This window comes from Balaenoptera musculus, chromosome 20 (genome assembly GCF_009873245.2).
Source record: "Balaenoptera musculus isolate JJ_BM4_2016_0621 chromosome 20, mBalMus1.pri.v3, whole genome shotgun sequence".
NCBI lineage: Eukaryota > Metazoa > Chordata > Mammalia > Artiodactyla > Balaenopteridae > Balaenoptera > Balaenoptera musculus.
Window position 1 is genome coordinate 53,150,415 of NC_045804.1, and position 21,992 is coordinate 53,172,406.

The 21,992-nt window shown below is 52.3% G+C and overlaps 1 protein-coding gene across 1 annotated transcript; it reads right to left on the reverse strand.

Annotated features, from left to right (window-relative positions):
- Positions 1–416: 416 nt before the first annotated feature.
- Positions 417–20,932, reverse strand: LOC118886744 (myosin-3). Its single transcript, XM_036836902.1, has 39 exons — positions 20,721–20,932; positions 18,837–18,980; positions 18,227–18,383; positions 17,144–17,171; positions 16,669–16,777; positions 15,984–16,076; positions 15,222–15,285; positions 15,041–15,139; positions 14,092–14,195; positions 13,824–13,962; positions 13,280–13,398; positions 13,047–13,196; positions 12,164–12,334; positions 11,762–12,068; positions 11,577–11,647; positions 10,911–10,998; positions 10,719–10,836; positions 10,207–10,330; positions 9,982–10,118; positions 9,641–9,896; positions 9,197–9,439; positions 8,928–9,104; positions 8,673–8,818; positions 8,503–8,593; positions 7,718–8,107; positions 7,493–7,619; positions 6,299–6,417; positions 5,931–6,127; positions 5,377–5,560; positions 4,585–4,750; positions 4,173–4,297; positions 3,354–3,662; positions 3,033–3,236; positions 2,819–2,944; positions 1,774–1,944; positions 1,577–1,681; positions 1,320–1,415; positions 1,082–1,219; positions 417–565 (listed from the first exon to the last, which is right to left on the reverse strand). The coding sequence occupies exons 1-39, from the start codon at positions 20,922–20,924 to the stop codon at positions 539–541; spliced, it is 5,823 nt and encodes a 1,940-aa protein (XP_036692797.1). The 5' UTR covers positions 20,925–20,932; the 3' UTR covers positions 417–538.
- Positions 20,933–21,992: the final 1,060 nt, after the last annotated feature.

Below are 21,992 nucleotides of genomic sequence, written 5' to 3' on the forward strand. Positions count from 1 at the left end.
CTTGTGTGGAGCGCTGCCTGACAAACTTTTACGAGATTCCAGGGTAGTTCCCTGAGAAGATGTAGGGGGACTCTGGCCTCTGCCTTAAAGCCCTATTCAACTTGAGATGGGGCTTTCCTGAACCGAACCTTCGTGTTTCCCTCATGTCATAGTGGGAGATGACTCTTTGGGCAATCTCCCCTTCCTCCCACCAAAGCAGTGGTTAACCTAGGAGTGAGTACTTTTTATTTCTGCCCTAATCTCAAATTTAAACCAAAAGCAATCTCTCCCTGTCCCCACATACATGCACCTGAAAATAGGCCAAATGACTTTATCAAGCCATCTGCATACCGAGATTTCAACATCGGGCATAAATACCACCAATGAACCATTTCCACACCGGGAAGAGAAAACAAATAGAATGACACAGCCCCAAATTGAAAACAAAGCAAAATTTATTGCATGTGAAAAGCAATCACATGGAAATTAAGTATAAGGGTCAGGAACCATGAAAATACATATTTCGCATATTTTCTGTCCTGTTCCAGCGTAGGATCACTCACTCTTCACTCTCATGGACCACCATCTGTGGAGAAAGTGGGCATTTTGAGTTCTGTCAGATGGCAGAGCCGCATTTCCGGCCACTCCCCCTCCCAGCGAGCATCTGGGGTTGCTTGCTTGTCTGTCTCCTCAGCGGGACACGGGATATTCCTTGGATCGCAGGCGGATACACGAGTGCAGACGTGGCGGCCGTCACCCCACAGCCTGAGAGCCTGGTCCTCAGAACAGCCCAGGGATCTAGAAACCTACGCCTACAGTGAGCGCAGAGACGGCGGCCGGCCGGCAGAGGGCGCCCGAACCCACGCAGGAACCGCTCGCCGCTGTTCAGGACGGTGTGCTACTGGGACTCACAGACCTGGGTTTAGCCGGGCTCTACGCAGCTACGTGGCTTTAAGCAAATCCTTTCCCTTCCTGAGCCCGAGACTGACCAGTTCTAAAGTCGAAGGTTCTCCAAGGTCCCGTCCATCACGGCGGGTTCCTCCCCGGGAGCCACAGCTCCCGCCGCATCGCCCTCCCCACCCAGTGCCGCGGGACCACCTACCCGGCTGGAGGTGAAGTCTCTGGTCTTCGCGCGCAGCTTATTGACTTGAGATTCGGCAATATCGGCCCGTTCTTCAGCCTCCTCCAGCTCATGCTGAGCTTTTCGGAACTTGGTGAGATGAGCGTTGGCTTGTTCATCCTAAAAGCAAAGAGCCGGGGCGGGTACGATCAGCGAGCGCCTCCCTGGGGCTCACAGGGAGAAGCAGGCCCGGCGCCGCGCTGGGGTCCCGCTGACTTACAGCCTCCTCGGCCTGCCTCTTGTAGGACTTGACCTTCACTTGAAGCTTGTCCACCAGATCCTGTAATCTCAGCACGTTCTTCCGGTCCTCTTCGCACTGAGAGAGAACATGGGGCAGTACTCAGCCAGGGGCCGGCGGGATGCAAGAGGCCCCAGTTCTCTGGGGCTGAAGGATTTCTCCCTGCTGTCTGGAGAGAGGACCCGGGGGGCTGTTTGCACGGCACAGAGGAAATGGCCGTGGGGTTTCTTTGCACTTGCCTGGTAAGTTAACTCCTTGACCCGCCGCTCATACTTCCTCAGGCCCTTGACAGACTCGGCGTTCTTCTTCTGCTCCGCTTCAAGCTCACACTCCAGCTCTCGGATCTGGGGGAACGTGTGTCAGTTAGTCTGGGGCTGGAGCGCGCACGGGAGAGGCCGGAAGGCTCTGCGGAGGCGGGGGTCTGTCCTGCACGTACCCGCGCCTCCAGCTTCTGCATCTGCTTCTTGCCGCCCTTCAGGGCCAGCTGCTCAGCCTCGTCCAGGCGGCGCTGCAGGTCCTTCACCGTCTGCTCCAGGTTCTTCTTCATCCGCTCCAGGTGGGCGCTGGTGTCCTGCTCCTTCTTCAGCTCCTCGGCCATCATGGCCGCCTGGAAAGCACACCATCCCGTTCAGATGCAGACCAAGGTCAAGTGCTTGGGGCTGTCGAAATCTGGGTACCCGGAGGACCAGAGCCATGCTGATGACAAAGGACAATAGGTGACGGGATGACTGAGCCCACAGCTCCACCGTGGGATCTGAGAAGAGCTGCAACAGGCACGTAACATAAGCTAAGAAGGGAAACCTTCAAGGGCTGGATGGGAAATAGTTTCTTCCCTTTCTTAAACTGGCCTCCTTGGGACCTCCCCAACTCCAAGGAAGTTCCTTCTTTCCTTATCACCATTATCACCAACCCGTGACTTAGAGAATTCTGAGTTCATAACCTAGCATCACGGGTGTGGGGTAATGAGGCTAAGGGAAGGCCTCTAGGGAGCTGGGGGTGCCTGAGCAAGCAGGGAGGAATCGTCACGAGGTTGTGGCCTCCATCGAGCAGCAGGTGGCGCTGTGGGGGCCACAAGCCCAGAACCAAGGCCTCTGGAGCAGGAAGGCTGGGTGCTGGTGGGAGGGAAGCCAGCTTCCTGTGAGGTGACATTCGGTGGGATCCTGACATCTGAGGGTCTCATTTTTATATTGGGAATCAGTCATACGTTGAAGGAAAAAAGAGCATACCTCTCCAAGGGCATAAGAAACGAATATAATCCCTTCCGGTCTTTTTTTATCCACACTCCATCATTTCTCATGTCCACCACTTAAATGTGCGGGAGGAGACATGCTGAGTTCCCGGGGAGGTGGGGAGCGCTTCTGGAGCAGAACTCACACCACATGTGCCCTGGGAAGACCCCACCCTGTCTAATGGGTTGGAGAGGAAGGGGGCTTTGAGGAAATGCAATCCTGGCAGCCACGCAGGGCAGGGAGGAGCCTCACGTCCGTGATGGCCTTCTTCGCTTTCTCTTCAGCATTCCTCGCGTCCCTGCTGGCATCCTCAACCTCACTCTGGAGCTGCATGAGGTCTGTCTCCAGCTTCTTCTTGGTGTGGATGAGACTGGTGTTCTGGGGCGGGAGGAGTGGAGTTACCCAGGCGTGTCTGAGCGCAGGTCCCCCCCCACCCCCCGTCTCCCCTCCCCTCCCGTCCCCTGACCTGGGTGTGCAGGAGCTGGACGCGCTCGCTGGCGTCCAGGAGCTCCTGCTCTGCCATCTTCCTGCTCCTCTCCGTCTGCTCCAGGGTGGCCCGCAGCTCCTCGATCTCGGCCTGCAGCAGGTTGGCTCTGCGCTCCACGATCGCCAGCTGCTCCTTCAGGTCCTCTTGGCCCCGGAGAGCATCATCCAGGTGGAGCTGGGTATCCTGGCCAGACAGTAACAGAAACGTCCGGCTGAAGCTGAGGCCTGAGGACCATGAGCCCAGCCGACAGCTGTGCGTGTCTGAGGGTGGGAGAGGCTTCCCACCAGGGAGCTCGCAAACCTTCAGCTGCCCCTGGACGCTCCGGAGGTGTTTGAGGGTCTCTGCAGCCTGGCGGTTGGCGTGGCTCAGCTGGATCTCGATTTCGTTCAGGTCCCCCTCCATCTTCTTCTTGATCCTGATGGCCTCGTTCCGGCTCCGCACCTCGGCGTCCAGGGCGCTCTGCATCGTCTCTACTGCCCTCTGGTAGTTCCTCTTCAGCTGCTCGATCTCTTCGTCTTTCTCGGCCACCTTTCTATCGATTTCTGATTTCACTTGTGAGAGTTCCAGCTGGATTCGGAGGATCTTGGCCTCTTCATGCTCAAGAGCGGCCTTTGAAGAACAAGAACAGGACAGAAATAGTACCAGTGATGGGATAGAGCCTGCTACACTACTCTTTGGGGCAAAAAAACTCCAATAGAATGTTTGTAATTCTAACTCTACAATATTCAAAACTATCTTTTTTAAAAAAAATCCCTAACTTACCTTCAGTGCAGAAATAGAATGTTTCATTGCACATTGTTTTTATTATACTATCAAACAATAACATTTAAATCATCACATTTCTTAGGCGCTTAAGGCACTTTATAGATATTTTAAATTCATCTAAGATTTTTGTAAAATCTCATTTTTAGACCTATTTTAACGTAATGATTTTCTCCAGTAAGTTCAAGATAATTCACAGGTATTCATGGGTATTAGTCCATGCAATTTGATAGGAAAGGAGCCGGCATTAGGACCGTGACTTTACAGACCCAGATCGGGGCCGGCTGGCCTCCCAAGCTGGAGCCCCACCATCACAGCCTCTGTTCCAGGCCAGTGCCTCGCCGGCGTGCTGCTCACCTCTGCCTCCTCAAGAGCCAACTGGATATCAGCCTTTTCCAGCTCGATCTGCTTTCTTGATTTCTCCAGTTCATGGATGGTTTTACCGTTTTCAGCAATTTGTTCTGTGAGATCTGCTATCTCCTCTGCAAAGGAAGAGGTTTGGTTGCCTTGGAACGTTCTCTGTGCAGTTTTCCAGGCAGAGTAAGCACCAACCGAATGCTTTTAACTAGTTTATCACAGTTCTAAGGATGCTGTTTCCTAGAGATAAGATACTGTATATAGAGAGACTCAGAAACAGCCCCTCGGATCTGAATGCTTCCTGTGTGTGCAGTAATGGACTCTCGCATAGGGGTTTGGGTCCTGCAGTCACGGCCCTCCAGCCCCACGCTCTGGCAATAGCATGAAGCAGGATTTCAGACAAATTGCTTACGCTCTAAATTCTTATTTTCCCGTTTCACAGTTTCAAGTTGATCTAAGGCTTCTTCATAGGCATTTTTCAGCTTGAAGAGCTCAGTACTCAGGGAGCGGGACTCCTTCAGAGACGCTTCCAGCTCCGCCTGGCTCTCCTCACACTTGGTCTTCCATTCGGCGAGCACCTGCAGCACCGGGGAGGAAGGCGCCTCTGTTCACGAGCTGCCCTCCTCTAGTTTCTATCTGAGTACACCCGTGAGGGTGAGCGCTCTGAGAATTGGGGCCGCCTCTGCCAAGTCGCTTGCCTAGCCCCTTGTTCCTGACTGTTGACTAACCAAGATTTCGTTGCATAAATTGACTCAAGATCAGTCACTGGTCAGTAACCACTGCCCTCTATAAAAAGCAAGTGGATCCTTTGAGAAGGAATTAGCTGGGCCGAATTGCCCTTTTCCCAATATGAAAATGGCCCTGCACTTCTAAATATTTCATTAAAACTTTGTTTCAAATCAACCTTACCTGTCATACTGAAAGGGAAGCTGCCACAAAGCCTCGCAGTGGGACCCGAGTTGGATTCCCACATCAGCCCCCCAGACAGACGAGCCGTGTGGGGGAACAAAAACGCTCGGGACTGGACACATTGGAGGCCATGGCTCGTTTCCACTGGCAGTGTTTGAAAGGGACCTCCAGCCGCATCCCACTCCCACTCTGTTTCAGGGGCGTGCCCGAGGTCACCCTGCTACGGGGGCGGAGTCAGGCGCCAGCAGGTGCCCCTGTGTCGCGGTGCTCAGCCGGCAGGGCGCTCGCCCCGCACCTTGTCAAAGTTCCTCTGCTTCTTGTCTAGCGCGGCGGCCAGGGAGTTGGCTCTGTCCACGTCGACCATCAGGTCCTCCACCTCTGCTTGCAGCCTCTGCTTGGTCTTCTCCAGGGAGGCGCACTTAGCATTCACTGCCTCAACCTGCTCCTCGGAATCCTGAAGGCGCTGAGCAAGTTTTTTCCTGGAAGAAGATGAAAGAGAAGCAGATGCTTTAAGTTTCAATCCTCCTGAACATCACTATTCATCAAGTTGGAATCACTCATTTATGTGATTCAAACGCCGATTTCCTTTCATAAGCCCAGGAGAACTTCCTGTCTGCTAAAAATCAGTGATCAATAGCCTGCCTTTTCTCTAACCAAGGTCAAAGTCGTTTGTCTCAATGAAATGTGCTAACACCAGGTCCCTCTACTGGCACAGAACTGCCTTAAGAGACATAAAAGATGGGGAAACATCGTAACAGATTCACTCCCGAGTAGTTCTAAAGTCGGTGCCTTCTGTCACTCAATCATCTAGGAGTTCTGTTTCTTCTGAAGACAAATAGAGTTGTGTACTTGGCCTCCTCCAGCTCCTCTGTGCGCTGGATGGCGTCCGTCTCGTACTTGGTCCTCCACTGGGCCACCTCGCTGTTGGCCTTGGACAGCGCCCTCTGCAGCTCGGCCTTGGCTTCCTGCTCCTCCTCATACTGTTCCCGCAGCAGGTCACAGTCGTGGCGGGAGGACTGCAGGGCGTGGGCCAGGGCGCTCTTGGCCTGCAAAAGTCAGGACAGAGGAGAGGCCCCAATGGATGACTATTTTAGTGCCGTGTGCATGATGCAATCCAAGTGTGTTCCCGCTGCCATCACCTATGTGTAAAGTTGCCTTCTGTTTCTGCAGGCGGTACTGGGAGACTAGGTCAGGGAGCACTCCCGCCAGTGACGTACCTTGCTCTCTTCCTCTAATTGCCTCTTGAGCTCTTCTACTTGCTGGGTAAATGCTTGCTTGCTTCTGGAAAGTTGTGATACTATGCTCTCCTTTTCTTCCAGTTGACGACTCAGCTCACCTGTGTCCAGAAGGAAAATATTTTTATATCATTCACTCACTCACCAGCTTCCTACTGTATGTAAGGCACTGTGCTGAGATCTGGGGAGAGAGTAAATTATAAGGTGCGGTCCTTTCTTGGCGGCGAAGGGATGTGTCCATGAAGAGGAAACTGAAAGCACACCCTGGTAAGATACTGTTGTAAACTTCCAGAAGCGTGGAGTAACTTTTGTCAATAAAACTTAAGAATAATTGTAAACCAAGACCTCACCACCTAAACACTCCCATCAGACCTCTCAGTGGCTGGTGCTTCCAGCTGTTTGCTGATTTGTCACTGGGGGAAATACTGCATCTCTTAGCTGCGTTCCTTAGGACTTCTAGCTTTAGTAGTTTGAAGTTGGATTTTTGGGTGGCTACGGTGGTTCTGGTTTATATGCTTATGTAGAGGTAAGAGAAAAAGAAGGTGGGGGAGAGGCCTTTGGACTCCAGGGGTGAACTCCCAAGATCATGGTAGAAGTGGCCCTTGAACTTCTTTCTCTCACTGTCTTGGTCGAGCTGCTACAAAGGACTGGTTCACCTGTGATGATGGGCTGGAGGACCAGCGCTGGGGGAGCCATGTTTTCTAGGTGAAAGTCCCGGGTAATGTTCCCCTATATTTTTATCACACACCAAGAGCCTACACAGATTGGCCGTGTTTCTTTCTTTACTGTTTAAAACGCTCCACTGCAGACAACGAATCTGCATTAATGTGCAGCGAGAAGTAGAAAAGCCATGGGGCTTGGTTCCTAGTCCCATTTGTGCCCTCTAGGTTCTTTTCGAGGCAGGCTTACATTAATTTTGAAAGCACTCGAAGCAGGCGGTGTTCTGAGTCCCTCCTCATTCCAGTACACGCCTCTCTCATTCTTACTGAACTTTCAGTGCTCTCCTCCTTTGGGACATTCTAAATGGCGCTTTCGTGGGTTATTCTGATTGCCTCTCTCCTGAAAATCTGCTTCCCTAGAAATCCTCCCCCAAACAAACCCTGCCTTTCGTTCTGACCAGTTGCCCTCTGTCCAGGTGTCCAGGAGGCACCGCCCCTGCCATTTCCTGTCGCTCACCGGCCTCCGTCTGCAGACGTGACTTCTGCGTGGTCAGTTCACTCAGGCTCCTCTGACTTTCCTCGTTCTTGCCCCTGGCCTCGCTTAACTGATCCTCCAGAGTGCGGCAGATTTTTTCCAGATTCGCCTGCAGGGTTGAGAAGGGGGAGGAAGCTGAGTCAGTGCTCAGGTGGGAAGGACGCAGGGTCCCCCTCACCTGATGATGAGGCGCCCCCCACCCCGCACCTTGGACTTGGACACGCTCTCCACGTTGCTGCCGAGGTCGTCGAGCTCCAGCTTGAACTCGCTCTTCTCCTTCTCCAGCTTCTGCTTGACCCTCTGCAGGTTGTCAATCTGCTCCCCCAGCTCGGCCACACTGTCCGCGTGCTTCTTCCTGAGCGCGGCCGCCGTGGCCTCGTGCTGCAGGGTGGCCTCCTCCAGGTCCCGGCGCAGCTTCAGGAACTCGGCCTCCCGCTTCTTGTTGAGCTCTATCTGGGTGGATGTGACGCCCCCCGCCTCCTCCAGCCGCTCGCTGATCTCCTCCAGCTCCCGGGAGAGGTCCGAGCGCTGCTTCTCTGCTTTGGCGCGGGAGGCCCGCTCCGCCTCGATCTCCTCCTCCAGCTCCTCGGTGCGGGCCTGTGAGGAGGGCAGGCCGTCCCACGACACTCTTGACTTCCAGTGTCAACACCAGGCTAGTTTCCCCTCCCATTAGACAAACCAGCTCTTGGACTGCTCCCGGTACGATACCAATGCTGCGAATTTCCTCTGACATGAGTTTTTCCTGCCTCAACACAGGCATTACCCCTGCAGCGGCCACCCAGGATATAGTCCATTCCAACTGCATGTGGACTTGAAATACTTCAACTATGTGCTTTGTCTACAATTACGGAAAAACTGTTCATCACTACCGTGTCAGCCTAGCAGAAAGGAGACCCACGGTCCTGCCCGCTTTGCTCTAATGACGTGCAATAGACACCCCCCACCCACTGTACGTGACCACGTGTGAAAGAAAAGTCCCCAACGCCTCCTACCTGTAGCTCTTTGATTTTCTTCTGAAACTGCAGGCCCAGAGTCTGCTCATCTTCCACTTTGCTTTGCAGCTGACTGTACTCGAAATCCTTCCTGTGAAGGGAAATGCGGAACGTGTGAAGACCAAATACCCGGGAACTGGAAATCTGAACTTGGTGGTTTCGGGGCGCACTTCTTGAGCCTTTCATCCAGCTGTTGCTTGTCATTCTCCAGATCCAATATGGACTCGTGGGCAAGCTTCAAGTCTCCCTCAAGCTTCCTTTTGTTCCTTTCCAGGTCTACACGAAGCTTCTTTTCTTGTTCTAGGGAGCTCTCCAGCTGCAAAAAGCACCATTTCCTTTTGAGAACGAACGCTTTGCACCAGAGGATTCTCGGGGGCTCTTCCCGCCCCGGAGCCCCGGCCTCCTGGTTCTCACCCTCTACTCACATCATCCACCTGCTGTTCCAGTTTACTCTTGATTTTGCTCAAAGAACTGACTTTGTCCTCTTCTGCCTGCAGGTCATCCAGGGTCTGCTGGTGGGCCTCCTGGAGGGCTTTCTTCTCCCTGGTTAACTTTGCAATGGTCTCATCCAAACCAGCGAGTTCCTCAGTAAGGTTTTTAACCTAAGAAGAAGCCACAGGCAATTATAAGAAGAGATCAAGTCAGGTTTGCATTGACCACATCAAGCTGGAAGGGCCCACAAAGAGTGTACCACCTTGTTCTCTGTGGCATGTTTCTCCTTCTCAACCTTGGCCAGTGTCAGCTCAAGGTCATCTATGTCTTTCTTCAGTTCCGAACATTCGTCCTCCAGTTTCCTCTTCTTGGCCGTCAGCTCAGCATTGATCTCTTCCTCATCCTCAGCTCTCTCAGTCACCTCCTTGATCTTTGCCTCCAGCTGGAGCTTGGCTTTGATCAGTTGATCACATCTTTCCTCTGCGTCCAACAAGTTTTCACTTTCCTTAAAAAAAAAAAAAAAAAAAAAAAAAATCACGATTTCCTTTAGTGGTTAAAAGATAAGATTTGTGACATTCCAGTATTTTGTTATATATGAAGTCCTTTATGAAGCATCGCAACTAAAAAGCAAAACTCCCACCAAAAATCGTTTTCTTAAATAATCAAATCTAGAAGGAAACTTTTTAAAAAATTCCTAAACACCTACAGCTTGTACTTGGAGCTGCAGGTCATTCTTCTCTTGTACTAGAGTCACCAATTTTTCCTCCAGTTCCTTCCTTTTTGCCTCTGACTTGGCGAGTTCATCTTTGGTTTTCTGGAACTCTTCCTTCATGGTGGCCATCTCCTTCTCCGTCTCTGCACTCTTCAGCAGGGGCTTGATCTTGAAGAAGAGTTTCATCCAGGGCCAGTGCTTGACGTTCATGAAGGCTCGGATGTTGTACTGGATGCAGAAGATGGACTCCCTAAAAACAAAACATCAGTTTTTGTCTAAGAGAGACTCCCCACTTCTCCCGAAGAGCTCAGGTCTGAGCACAGACCCCGCTCGACCTTCTCTGCACCATCTTCTGGAATTCCACGCGCATGAGGAACCCTCTGCACACGGCTTGCGTCCGGGTGATCAGCTTGGCCAGGCGGTCATCCCGCATTTCCTCCAGGGTTCCCAGCAAGCCAGCCTTGAAGAACACCTTGAGGGGAGAAGGATGACTTGAGTCAGTTTTCTGGAGAAGTCTAACGGGGACCACACGCCAACATCTGTCAGAGCTGATGCAGTACCTTGGTGTGTCCAAACTTGTACTGAGTGTGGTCAATGTCGATGGATGCCAGCAGCTTTTCACACGCCTTCTTGCTGTCGATGAACTGCCCCTCAGGGATGGCGCTGGCATTCAGCACTCGGTATCTGCCGTTGTGGACACAGAAATATCGTAGACTATTAGCAAAGACTTGAACTTTGGAAACCAGTTCAGGCCTCTCTTCCAAGAGGCAAGAAGGCCAAGGTCCAGAGAGGGAAGGAAGCTTGCTCTTGGTCACAGGCCAGATAGTGGCCTAGAATCTAGGCCTACTGACTCTTAGACCAGGTGTTTTTCTGACGTGTTGTATATCAGATAAGCTCCTGAGAAAATGTGGGAGAAAACTGTATACCTTGGCCAAGTGGTAGGTTAATCATTCTACACGGAGTCCATAGCTGTTCTTTTGAAACGGGTCTTTTCATACCAGTATTTCTCCCTCTCAAGTTCCAGCATTTACACATCTTCTCAAGAAGCAGATAGAACATTTTTATTACACACCTTTGTTTAAAATCCCCATAGAGAATCCTGTTTGGGAACCCCTTCCTGCAGATGCGGATACCCTCCAGGACACCATTACAGCGCAGCTGGTGTAGGACAAGGCTGTGCTCCATGGCCCCTGAGAAGAGAAGCAACAAACGTCAGCTTCACACAGAACCTGAGTGCCACCTTCAGAGCCAGCGGGTGTCTTACCTGGGGTTTTGGTTTCGTTGGGAATTATACAGCGCACAAAGTGAGGGTGGGTTGTTCTTAAATTTGACATCAGCTTGTTCAGGTTTTCCTAAAAGAAAAAGATTACATTTGATAGTGAGCCTACTATAGGCTTTTACAAACACGGAGATATATTGTAACCAAAAAATAAGGTATGTATTTTAAATTTATCATAAATTCTAAGGAATAAAGATATTATTTAACTCTTTCTTTTAATAATCCTTTGGCTAGAAGTGTAGGCAAATAACTGATATAACAGACTTTTGCTTCACAGTGAACCACCAGAGACTAACCAAGTACAAAATGCCCTCTGAAATCAACTCAAGAGAAGTATCCAGCTCCACTGGGCACCTGACATGCTACTGCCTGTGTCCTTCAGGCAAGTCGGGAAGTTTGTACTGAGGACTCGCCTCCCAGGCCAGCCAGCACACCCAGCTGATGCCGTTTAAAGTGCTAGTTCAGTTCTGGTCCTCCATGCATTAGACCTCGCCTGTATATCATCATACTGCCACTCACCCTCCCTAAGTGGCAGTAACCAGATTAAGACCACATCACTATTCTCGAGTAAATCAAGTTTAGCATCTCTACGTTGCTCATTTTGAGATGACTTAAACCAATTACAAGCAAATAAATTGGTATCTTTCTTACCCTGAAAAGGGCAGAGACCGTTTGGAAGGAAGAACCCTTTTTCTTGGCAACTTTCTTCTTTCCGCTGTCAGCTGAAAGAAAGAAAAGATGGCATGTGCTGTTAGCAGACCTACAGAGCTGTTCCAGTCCTTGGGCTGAGTGGAGTGAAAAAGTGCGGGTCCAAGGCACCCCGCGCAGTCTGTTACCGTCTGCCGTGGCGAAGGTGGCGTAGAGGTGTGCCAGGAGCCTGTTGGAGGACTTCTGGTACAGGCCGACCACCGTCTCGTTCAGGGGGTCCTTGTTCTTCTCCAGCCAGCCCGAGACGCTGTAGTCCACGGTGCCCGCGTAGTGGATCAGCGAGAAGTGGGCCTCGGCCCTGCCCTTGACCACCTTGGGCTTCTGGAAGTTGCTGGACTTGCCCAGGTGCTGGTCATACAGCTTGTTCTTGAAGGAGGTGTCTGTGGCCTTGGGGAACATGCACTCCTCTTCCAGGATGGAGAAGATGCCCATCGGCTGGACCAAGGCAGGGTGCATACGGGGTGAGTATGAGCTGCAGTGTCAAGCAGCAGGTCGGCGAGGGGCGGTTACTGAGTGCACACAGCAGGTACCTTCTCGATGAGCTCAATGCAGGCGGCCAGGTCCATCCCGAAGTCGATGAACGTCCACTCGATGCCCTCCTTCTTGTACTCCTCCTGCTCCAGCACGAACATGTGGTGGTTGAAAAACTGTTGCAGTTTCTCGTTGGTGAAGTTGATGCACAGCTGCTCCAGGCTGTTATACTAACACCAAAACATAATGTTCACATGAAAAGTTAGACGTCTTTCAAAACCAAAGACCCATCAGCCTTCCTCCTCATGGTCTCGGGCTCTCGCCAGCTCATTTATGCTTTCAGGTATGGGCACATTCTTGGGCTCAGCTGAGATCACGTGTCCTTGGAGTCTTCTCTGATCTCCAGCTGGAAGATGCTTCTCCTGAGTCCACGGTCTGGGCCTCTCCGGGCGCTGGCCGTGGGCTGCCGTATCTGTAGCTGGTCTTCTGTGTGCCTTACATACTTCTTGTTGTCCTCTACAAACTACAAGCTCATGTTTTTTTCACCTGCAAGTCTTATACCTGGCAGACATCAAATATGTGCTTTGATGAATGGCTATATGCTTCTAACCCAGAGCCAGTAGGATATTTATGTAAAATATCGCATGGTTGGCTTATTGTCAACTTCTTCTCTGTTTCTGGCTCTCCCTATTGTCAGTAATTGCATTTGATTTTTTTTTTCTTTTATCCATTTGAGGATGTCTTTAAAATTCCACTTGACACAAGCCTTCCTCCCTCTTAAAATAATATGAACCCTTCCACGTTCTCTTCTACCTGATCCACCCTCCATCTAGTTTTCCTCCAAGATGTGATGCTGGATGACGCGTGGGCTGCCTTGACATCTTGCCTATAGGATCACAAAAACCAGCCCCCAACACGAAGCCAAATGAGTGTAACACAAACCTCAAAGATCTCAAAGCCCGCGATGTCCAGGACGCCAATGAAGTGCTGTCTTGGCAGTTTGGTGTCCAGCTGCTGGTTGATGCGGGTGACCATCCACAGGAACAGCTTCTCATAGACGGATTTGGAGAGGGCGTTCACGGCATGGTGCACCTGTGCGGAGGGACCAGCCAGTGAGTCTGGAGGCAGCGGCCGTCGGGTGCTGCGTCCTTTCCCAACCTGCGGCAGCCACTTACCTGGTCCACAGTCTGGCCCTTGGTAACATACTCGTTCCCAACTTTCACTCTGGGGAAGCACAAAGCTTTCAGGAGGTCCGAAGAGTTCAGGCCCATCAGATAGGCTGTCTTGTCAGCCACTGGCAGGAAAAGAAGGATGATTACAAGGGAAACCCCTGATGCTTGGCAAAGTGGAAGAACCACTCTGAAAATCATCCGGATGTTTCCACGCTCAGCTCAGCCCATCTTTGTGTGTTTACATTCCGTGTCTCTAAACTGCTTACCTATGGCCAGTGGGAGCTGAGTCACTCAGAGAATATGATAGATTTTATGAAAAGGGGGCACTGGGTTCCAGAAAACCCTGGTCACTCCTTACTGTATCTGAAGCAGGACCATTCTAGTGATTCAGCAGACGGGGCAGTAACCATGCCTGTAGGCATCTGAGCCCCGAAGAGGTTCACCTCTCTAGGCAGAAGAAGGAGTAACCGCTTTCAAAAGAGGCCCCGAGTGATCTCAGCTGGACGCACCCTAGCCCTGGCGCACGGCCGACGCGGTGACGTGGTACCTTCAGTTCCATCTGGCTCTGCCTGCTCCTCCCGTTGCTTCTGCTTGAACTTCATGTTCCCGTAGTGCATCACGGCGCCTGTCAGCTTGTAGAGCCCAGATTTCTCCTCTGGGGTGAAGCCCAGGATGTCAATGGCGCTCTGGCATCAGAGGACAGCACGTCAGCCGGTTGACCCCAGTGATGGAGGAGGAGCCCCGCGCCCACCGCTTTCTCCCCGTTCTGCTTACGAGGAGCCCCGCGCCCACCCCGTTCTCCCCGTTCTGCTTACGTCCGTAGCCAGCAGCTCCTCGGCATCGTCAATGCTGGCCACCAGGATCTCACCCTGGCTGATGAACGGGTAGTCATAAGGGTTGGTTGTAATAAGCAGCAGCTCTGCAATGATGACCATTTAGAGGAGGTCACATGGATGCAAAGAAAACATCCACTAGGGGCTTTCAGCTTCTGTGTCCTCAGCTGAGACTTTTGCTGCTGGGGCCCAGGCTGAGTGTAGAGTTAGAAATCTCTTAAACAGTCTCTCGATACTCAGGCTGTGGCTGAATATAAAATCCAGGGAAGACTCTGCAGCCCGCCCAGGCCATGTAGGGTAAGAACCACAGACAGAATATTTAAATTCTCTTGCTTTGCGTGCAAAGGGCGCAGATCCATGTTGGTTGGGAAAGGTTAATCGGGAAAACTGGCCGGGTGTGGGCCAGGACAGAGCCATGGGGAGGGAAGCACAGATCATTTGGTAGAATCATAGTCTTTTCCAAAACCTGTTGAAAAGCTGCAGCCTATTTCCAGGCTTGGGCCCAGAAGGCTGAGCAAACACAGCCAGGGAGCAAAGAAGGGCACGAGGCCCCTGTTAGGTGCGGGACTAAGGGCAGGGTGCATATCCGCCAGCTGGTTGTTCATCTGATTTTGCGTTGGCCTCACAGCATTTGGTGAAATGTTGGTTTCTGTGCCAGAACACCAGGGGGGCGCTAGAGGACCACTAAATGCTTGGTCATTCAGCCAGTTTCTATAAACTGGAGCTGAAGGCAATTGTGCCTCAGTCTTTTACTGTCCATTGGATTGCGTTTTTCAAATTGGCATGCCACTGTCAAAACAGCCACATCCCATTTCTAAAACAAGCTTCCTCTGCTGGCTGCCGAGTCACCTGTGCATACACACAACTCTCTTTGGTCCACTCACCCAAAAGCCGAAATGCCTCAGACCAGCCCCTCTGGGGACGTCCTCACCTATGAGCTCAGGCTTCTTGTTGGAAAGAATCTGGTAGAAGATGTGGTAGCTCCTCTCAGCCTTCAGCTGGAAGGTTACTCTCGATTTTTCCAGCAGATCTAGGAACACAAACACAGGACTGTTTTCCAAACTGCTCCCCTGATGTCCCGAGACATCATCTCATCCCAGGGATCTACTTACAGGTTTCAATATCTGCAGAGGCCAGCTTGCCCGTGGTACCAAAATGGATTCGGATGAACTTGCCCTGTGGGGGAAGGGAGACCAGGTGTACCGTGACTCCAGGTGTTCCTACCCATCTCCTGGGGAATGTGAACGGGAACCTTATTCCCCGGTAATTTGAAGTGAAGCATGTCCTTCTCTCCCTCTCCTCTTTCCGGTTGGCTGTGTCTCCTTTCTCCATCCCCTTGTTCCACACTGCCTCCAAACGCCACTCCCCAACCCTCCCACCCCCAAGATGGTCAACAAAGTAAGAGAGATTCTGTTCAAGACGCAAATCACACCATATCACTTCCCTCTTAAAGGATCCCTCAGTAGCTTCCTGAATGAAACCCAAACCCCTTCTCCGGGCCTACAGACTCCGAGGCTCCAGGTCCCTCCCTGCCACCGCTCCCCACCTCCCCTCATGGTGCCTGCCTCGCTGCAGCCCCTTGGACCCACTGAGGTCCCCTGTCCTCGTCCTGTGGATCTTGGGGTTCACAGGCCAGCCCCCCCACCAAGAGGGCTTCCCTGCCAGCCCTGTCTAAAGGAGACCCAGCCCACAGTTACACTACCACACGCCCTCTTTACTGCACTGTCTACCAAGGAATCCTTGTCCCAGACTGTCTTGTTGATTTGTTTCCTTCTTTCGCCGTCCACCCCCAAGACTGCAGCCTCCCGGAAGCAGGGCCCTCGCCTACTTGCGGGCCTCAGAGGAGATCCCAGCTTGAGCCGGTGCAGACTCACAAAGCGGGACGAGTTGTCGTTCCTCACGGTCTTGGCGTTCCCGAAGGCCTCCAGCAGCGGGTTGGCGCTGATGATCTGGTCTTCCAGAGTCCCCTGGAGCAGGGAGTCGGGGCGGGAAGAGCCACATGCGACAGTGAGCTCCGCGGCCCCTGCTGCCTTTGCTCCTGCAGCCCCGGGTCGCCAGGTCCTCCCTGCCCTGCTTTCCAACCTGGGGCCCAACCAAACCATCAGCATGCCTCACTCTTGCCATTCTGTTAGATTTGGCTCAAGCTGGGTGTCTTGACCTAAATCTCCTTACTTAACCCTTCAGTTCCTTGATTCTCCAGGTAGTTAGGTCATCGGTGTTCATTTCATACTGTTGTAATATATTCGTTTTGAAAGGCAAGTAGACACTACAGTTCTCTCCAATTGGTATGTGTGATTCTGGTGTATGTGAGCTGCTCCCAAACTGACTTTTCTTAGTGGAGGCTTAGAGGTTTATTTTCTAGGCGATCACAGGATCTGGTCCTGTAACATCAACCACACGCTGGGTCGTCTAGGAGAACTGGCTGTCCTGCGAGACTTTAAATCCTGGCCTGCTCTCCCTTCCTTGCGGAGGTGGGGTGTCGCCTCCCCGTGCCCCTCGTTCTGAAGTTAAGACAAAGGTTGGCAGTGGAAGCAGAGCAAGCCTTTCTCCTCTCCATACCCTCATTTTGGAGTCCTTCTTCTTGGCAAGGTCTCCAGTCGCTGCAATTGTTGCAAAGTACTGGATGACCCTTTTGGTGTTCACAGTCTTTCCTGCCCCGGATTCTCCGCTATTCAGAGCAGTCGAAAGAGAGAGAGACAGAGAAACAAGTCCCGTGAGTGTAAACTGGCCCCCTAAGATGTCACCTGAGCCACAGCAGACACACACCTCCCAACAAATGTGAGACCACTCGGAGAGGCAGGGGCCCCGGGGGAGAACGGCACGGCTGAGCGGGCTGGATGGGGAGCTCCAGCTTCCTGAGGCCTCACAGGCCTTCCTACCCATCTCTCCCCAATGCCCAGCCCCACATCTTTGCATCACAGACTTCGTTCTCGGTACTTTCTCATTAACAAAACAGAGCAAGTGGCATCTTCCCCTTCTGCACTGGGGACAAAGGGCCACAGCTGTGAAAACACTCTACACCTTGGATACTTACGTGATCAGAATAGACTGGTTTTCACGATCTGCCAAAGGGAAAAATAAAATAGAGTTGATAGCAATATAAAAAGAGCTTCCTCAACCTAAATGTCCATTGACAGAGGAATGGGTAAAGAAGGTGTGGTGTGTGTGTGTGTGTGTACACACACACATACATACACACAGAAATACTACTCAGCCATAAAAAAGAATGAAATAGTGTAATTTGCAGCAACATGGATGGACCTAGAGATTATCATACTAAGTGAGAAGTAAGTCAGACAGACAAAGACCAATGCCATATGATATCACCTGTGTGTGATTATGTGACACAAATGAACTTATGTACAAAACAGAAACAGACTCACATAGGTAGAAAACAAACCTATGGTTACCAAAGGGGAAAGGGGGTGGAGGAGGGATAAATTAGGAGTTTGGGATTAGCAGATGCAAACGACTGTATATAAAATAAACAACAAGGTCCTACTGTATAGCACAGGGAGCTATATTCAGTATCCTATAATAAACCATAGTGGAAAAGAATCTGAAAAAGAATATATAGATATAACTGAATCATTTTGCTGTACACCAGAAACTAACACAACACTGTAAATCAACTATAGTCCAAGAAAAAATGTTTTAACAAAAATAAAAAGAGCTTCCCAGTTTTCCGCCGTGTCTCCAGCAGTCAGAGTTCATTGCACAGTTCCCTTTCCCGCTAATACCCGGTTTGGTCCTACGTGGGAGCTTGAAGAGACTCCTCTTTGAGAACGAGGCTCAGAGAGGTTAAGCCCCCGCTCACAACCAGCCACGGGCTTCTCACGGGATTAGGCTGAACCATATGAAATTGTCAGTCTTTGTTTTGGGCCCACAGAAATGTCAGTTTCGTATGAGGTAACCCATGCTTGCACTAAATCCAAACTTCTCACCAGGGCCTGCAAGGCCCTAAAATATGTGGCCTCTTTCGTCTTTTTTAAGCACCTCTACCCTCCTGTCCTTTGTGTGGAGGCTGCACTCTGGACCTGGACGGCGCGGTGCAGGATCGCGTGGCAGCTTCCCTGAGCCCTCCCCCCGCCTCCAGACTTCCTCCTTGGAAACCTACCTGTGAGCATGAACTGATAGGCGTTGTCGGAGATGGAGAAGATGTGGGGCGGGGCCTCCTGGCGCTTTTTGCCGCGGTAGCCCTCCACCACCTCGGGGTTGTACACCGGCAGCCACTTGTAGGGGTTGACGGTGACACAGAAGAGGCCCGAGTAGGTCTGGGGGAGCGTAAAAAATATATATGTATGTATACATGGGTGTGTGCCTGTACACATAAAACCCTCTGCCTTTTTGTTATTTTACTTTTCTTTACAAGAAACTTGTAAAGGAGGCAAGATACGACTTCTCTTTATAGATGAGGCAGCTGAGACTCAAGAGGGCTGTAAGCGACCTCCTGCCGCTGGTGGGTGCCGACGCCAGGACCCCAGCCTCGGACCCACCTCGCCTGCCCCGCCCCCCCCTTCCAGCTGCTCTCCTCCCGCCCCGGCCCCGTTCATCTCTCACCTTCTCATCTTGCATCACTCTCGTTGCCCTTTCTCCTTTTCGTTCCCCCTCTTTGGCTGAGCAGCTCAGTCAGCACCAGTCCTCCTAGAGCCCATACCCCCACAAGCAGCTCAGCCCCACCCCGCCCCGGCAGAGGTCCCGGGAACCCAGCAAACGCGGGCACTGACGTAGATCATCCAGGAGGTGTAGCGGTCCTTGAGGTTGTACAGCACGGCTGGTTCATTCAGGTGCGTCAGCATGGCCATGTCCTCGATCCGGTCGAACTTGGGGGGGTTCATCGCGTACACGTCCTCTGGCTTCACCACCAGGGTCTGAAAGGGAAGGGGTACAGTGCACACCTGGGCTTCTCTGTGCATTTTGCCCCTGCAGCTATCTGTCTGCCACGCCCAGATCAGAAGAAGCAGGTGCTGGAGAAAACGCCCATTTGACAGGGAGGGAGACGGGGCTGGGGGCGGCTTGCAGTGGTGGTGACGGAATGGGATTTGTTTCTGTTACTTGGGCTTTTTTTTTTTTTTTCCATCTCCTATGGGCCTGAGGTGAGGGAAGGATGACAGAAATGAGAAGAGGGTCTCTGTGGGTGGATGCGGGGATGATGCAGGCGCGGGTGCCAGCGGGAACCTCTCAGCTCCGTGATGCCGGCTGGGCCGAAACCCAGCTCCAGCAGCTCATGGGTTTCTGCTGTCTACTCAGGGAACACGGCAGGTCCACTGGTGTTCCTGGGGCAGGTACCGAAGAGGAGGCCGGTGGCCTTGGGTCACCAGGCCGGTGCCCAGAGTTAGCCGGCATTCTGAGCTCTCCGAAAGCAGCTGCCAAGCCCCCACCCTGCATCTTGCCCGTTCACCCCCTCTGGCCCTTGCTGGTGAAAGAGAGCCAGCCTCGCTCCCTCTCTGGGGCTGGAGTGTTACAAGCCAGGAGAAGGAACCACGAGGCAGAGCGGTGGTTCCAGACGCTGGCAGGCGCCTTTGTGCTCCCCTCGAGAGGAGAAGCCCCCTGTCCCAGTGCCCAGTGGGGCTGGAGGACCCTGGCATAGTGGGCGTGGAGCTCAGCTTCCTCTCCCCTGCTCTGCCCTCACCTCCTTCCTGTCTGAGACCTCCTTTGAAGATGGTCATTTTCCCCATCTCGCCTCTGGGCAAGGCGGTGGGAAACCTGCCTTTAAGTAGAGATTCACTTAAGCCATCCATGCCATCAGCCCTCCCTGTGAGGGTCTAGACGTCTTAGGTTGTCATTCATCAGGTCTACCTTCCGTGTTTCCGTGTGGCTTCATAAGCCCGTTCTTAACTCCATCATCTGAAATGTACTGAGAGCTGCCATCTGGAGCTTCAGTGCTTGCAAGCATCACAGGACAATTTCAGTGCCTTTTTCCTTCACATCCAACCCAATGACGCTATTTCCTTTACACTTCTCTTTTGGATCCCTCCCCGCTTTTTTTTTTTTTTTTTTAACTTTGCTTAGAACATTTCCAGATTCTTCTGGTCTAGATTCCAGAGAGTAGTGAAGTCCACAATTCCTCCCAGCATGCCCACAGTACCTGGGCCAGAATGTAGTGGGCTACACTGCTCATTGCCTTCATGATATGGGAAGGCTGCTACGTCACATCGAGCTTGTGGTCCACTAGGATCCTTTACTCGCTTTCCTTACTTACTTAGTTAGATGGCTATTGCTAGAAGAATTAGGGGGAAACCTAGGCTACCAAAGGAGAGTGTTCTAACAAAGGTCCTCTTACTGTTGGACTCCCAACTCCACACCCCTGGGATGCACAGGGCTGGTCCCCTCTGACCTAGAATGACACGAACATTAACAAAAGCACCCGAACATGGATTGTTTTGGCCAGCCACAACCAGGTGGTTCTCCCACCGTGCAACCTGAGGCCAGTATTCACTCTGCTTCCTCCGAGGACACCTGGGACGCTAAGGCGGTGATGCCAGGTGAGGCATTCCGGTGCCAGAGCCACGTCTGGAGATGGCCAGGTATGGACCGGACGCACAGATTGGGCAGCCATAGGGAGCAGACAGAGGCCTGGCCGGCCTGCAGAGGGTGTGGACGGGGCTTACCCTGTTGTCTTCGGTTTCCACCGTGACCTTCCCATCCTGGGTACTCTTAATTTTCCCCTTGGTGTATTCTTCCTTCGAGTCGACCACAAAGCAGTAGGTTTTGGCATCAAAAGGCTGGTTCTGAGCCTCGATCCTCTCCTTTTCTGACTTCCGGAGGAAGGGAGCGGCTATGCCGAACACTTCCATTTCGGTGTCGCTGCTCATGGTGTCGGCTGGAAGGCGAACCCACCAGGTGAGCCCTGCTGCCCCCAGGCTCCAGCCCTGCCCCCGAGGGAGCCCTTCAAGGCGGAGCCCCGGGAGCAAGGCTGCCCTCCATCGACCCCCAGGAAAATCAAATGCACACATATTTATTGAGCAGCTACTCTGTGCAAAGGGCACGGAGCGTATGCAATCCAAGCTCCCCCATTAGCCGGGGCTCGGACGGGCGAAGGGACCCTAGAGGCGGGTGCAGTTCTCGGGACTCACTTTCCTCTTCTGCAAAAACCCAGGTGTTGCTGAGGGAAGATTTAAAAATAAACACCATCAGAAACAAACGCCATTCTTCAAAGAGAGTGTGCTAACTGGCAAATAGCTGAGGAGTTTGGGGACCTCTTTGACTCAAGGTGGCTACCTCCTCACAGGAGGAAACCGGCTTTTGCTTCCTTTGGTTCTGTTTTGAGAACAGAAGCAGCATCTGACATCAGCATCTACTCAGAGCATCTCCCCAGGTGCTGCCTCCTCTCCGCTCTGCTCCAGCCTAACCTGTCCTGGTCTAAGCTCTACAGGGCTCTCACCCTCCAGGCCATTGGAGGTGGGAGGAACTGGTACCCTGGAGACTTCTGAGCCGAGGGACCCGACCTGCTTCCTCACCTGAGGGTCACACCCACGGGAGGACGGCGGACAACAGCAGTCGTGGGCAATCAGACCTGCAATAAATACGCAGAAAGCAAGCTTAGGACACGAGAGTGTCTGGTGTCTGGGTCGGTTCTGAATCGGGTCCTGATGAACTAACCAAATAAGGATAAAGGACTAATAACTTAGAAGGAGCCTTACCCCAGAGACAAGCTGGAGGAGCAGATGGGACGTGACCCACAGGTGAGCCACGGAGGTAGGAAAAGCCCCCAACCGCCCCAAACCTGGCTCCTACCAGCCCAGCACGGCACCCTCCTCAGTCTGCAGTGCCTCCCATTCAGAACTGGGCAGGAAGGACAGAATCCCTGTTAAAAAGGCCAGTGGTTCCAAGCCAGGATCAGGCCCCCTGTCTTCTGTGAACAGGGAGAAATCTCAAAGGGG

Excerpts from the sequence above, each read along its gene's own strand:
- LOC118886744 (XM_036836902.1), bottom strand. The coding sequence starts at position 20,924 with ATGAGCAGCGACACCGAAATGGAAGTGTTCGGCATAGCCGCTCCCTTC. Across the intron at positions 4,298-4,584 it reads GGAAAATAAGAATTTAGAGC|AGGAGATAGCAGATCTCACA; the intron begins GTAAGCAATTTG and ends CTTCCTTTGCAG. Across the intron at positions 566-1,081 it reads GAGACTTCACCTCCAGCCGG|ATGGTGGTCCATGAGAGTGA; the intron begins GTAGGTGGTCCC and ends CTTTCTCCACAG.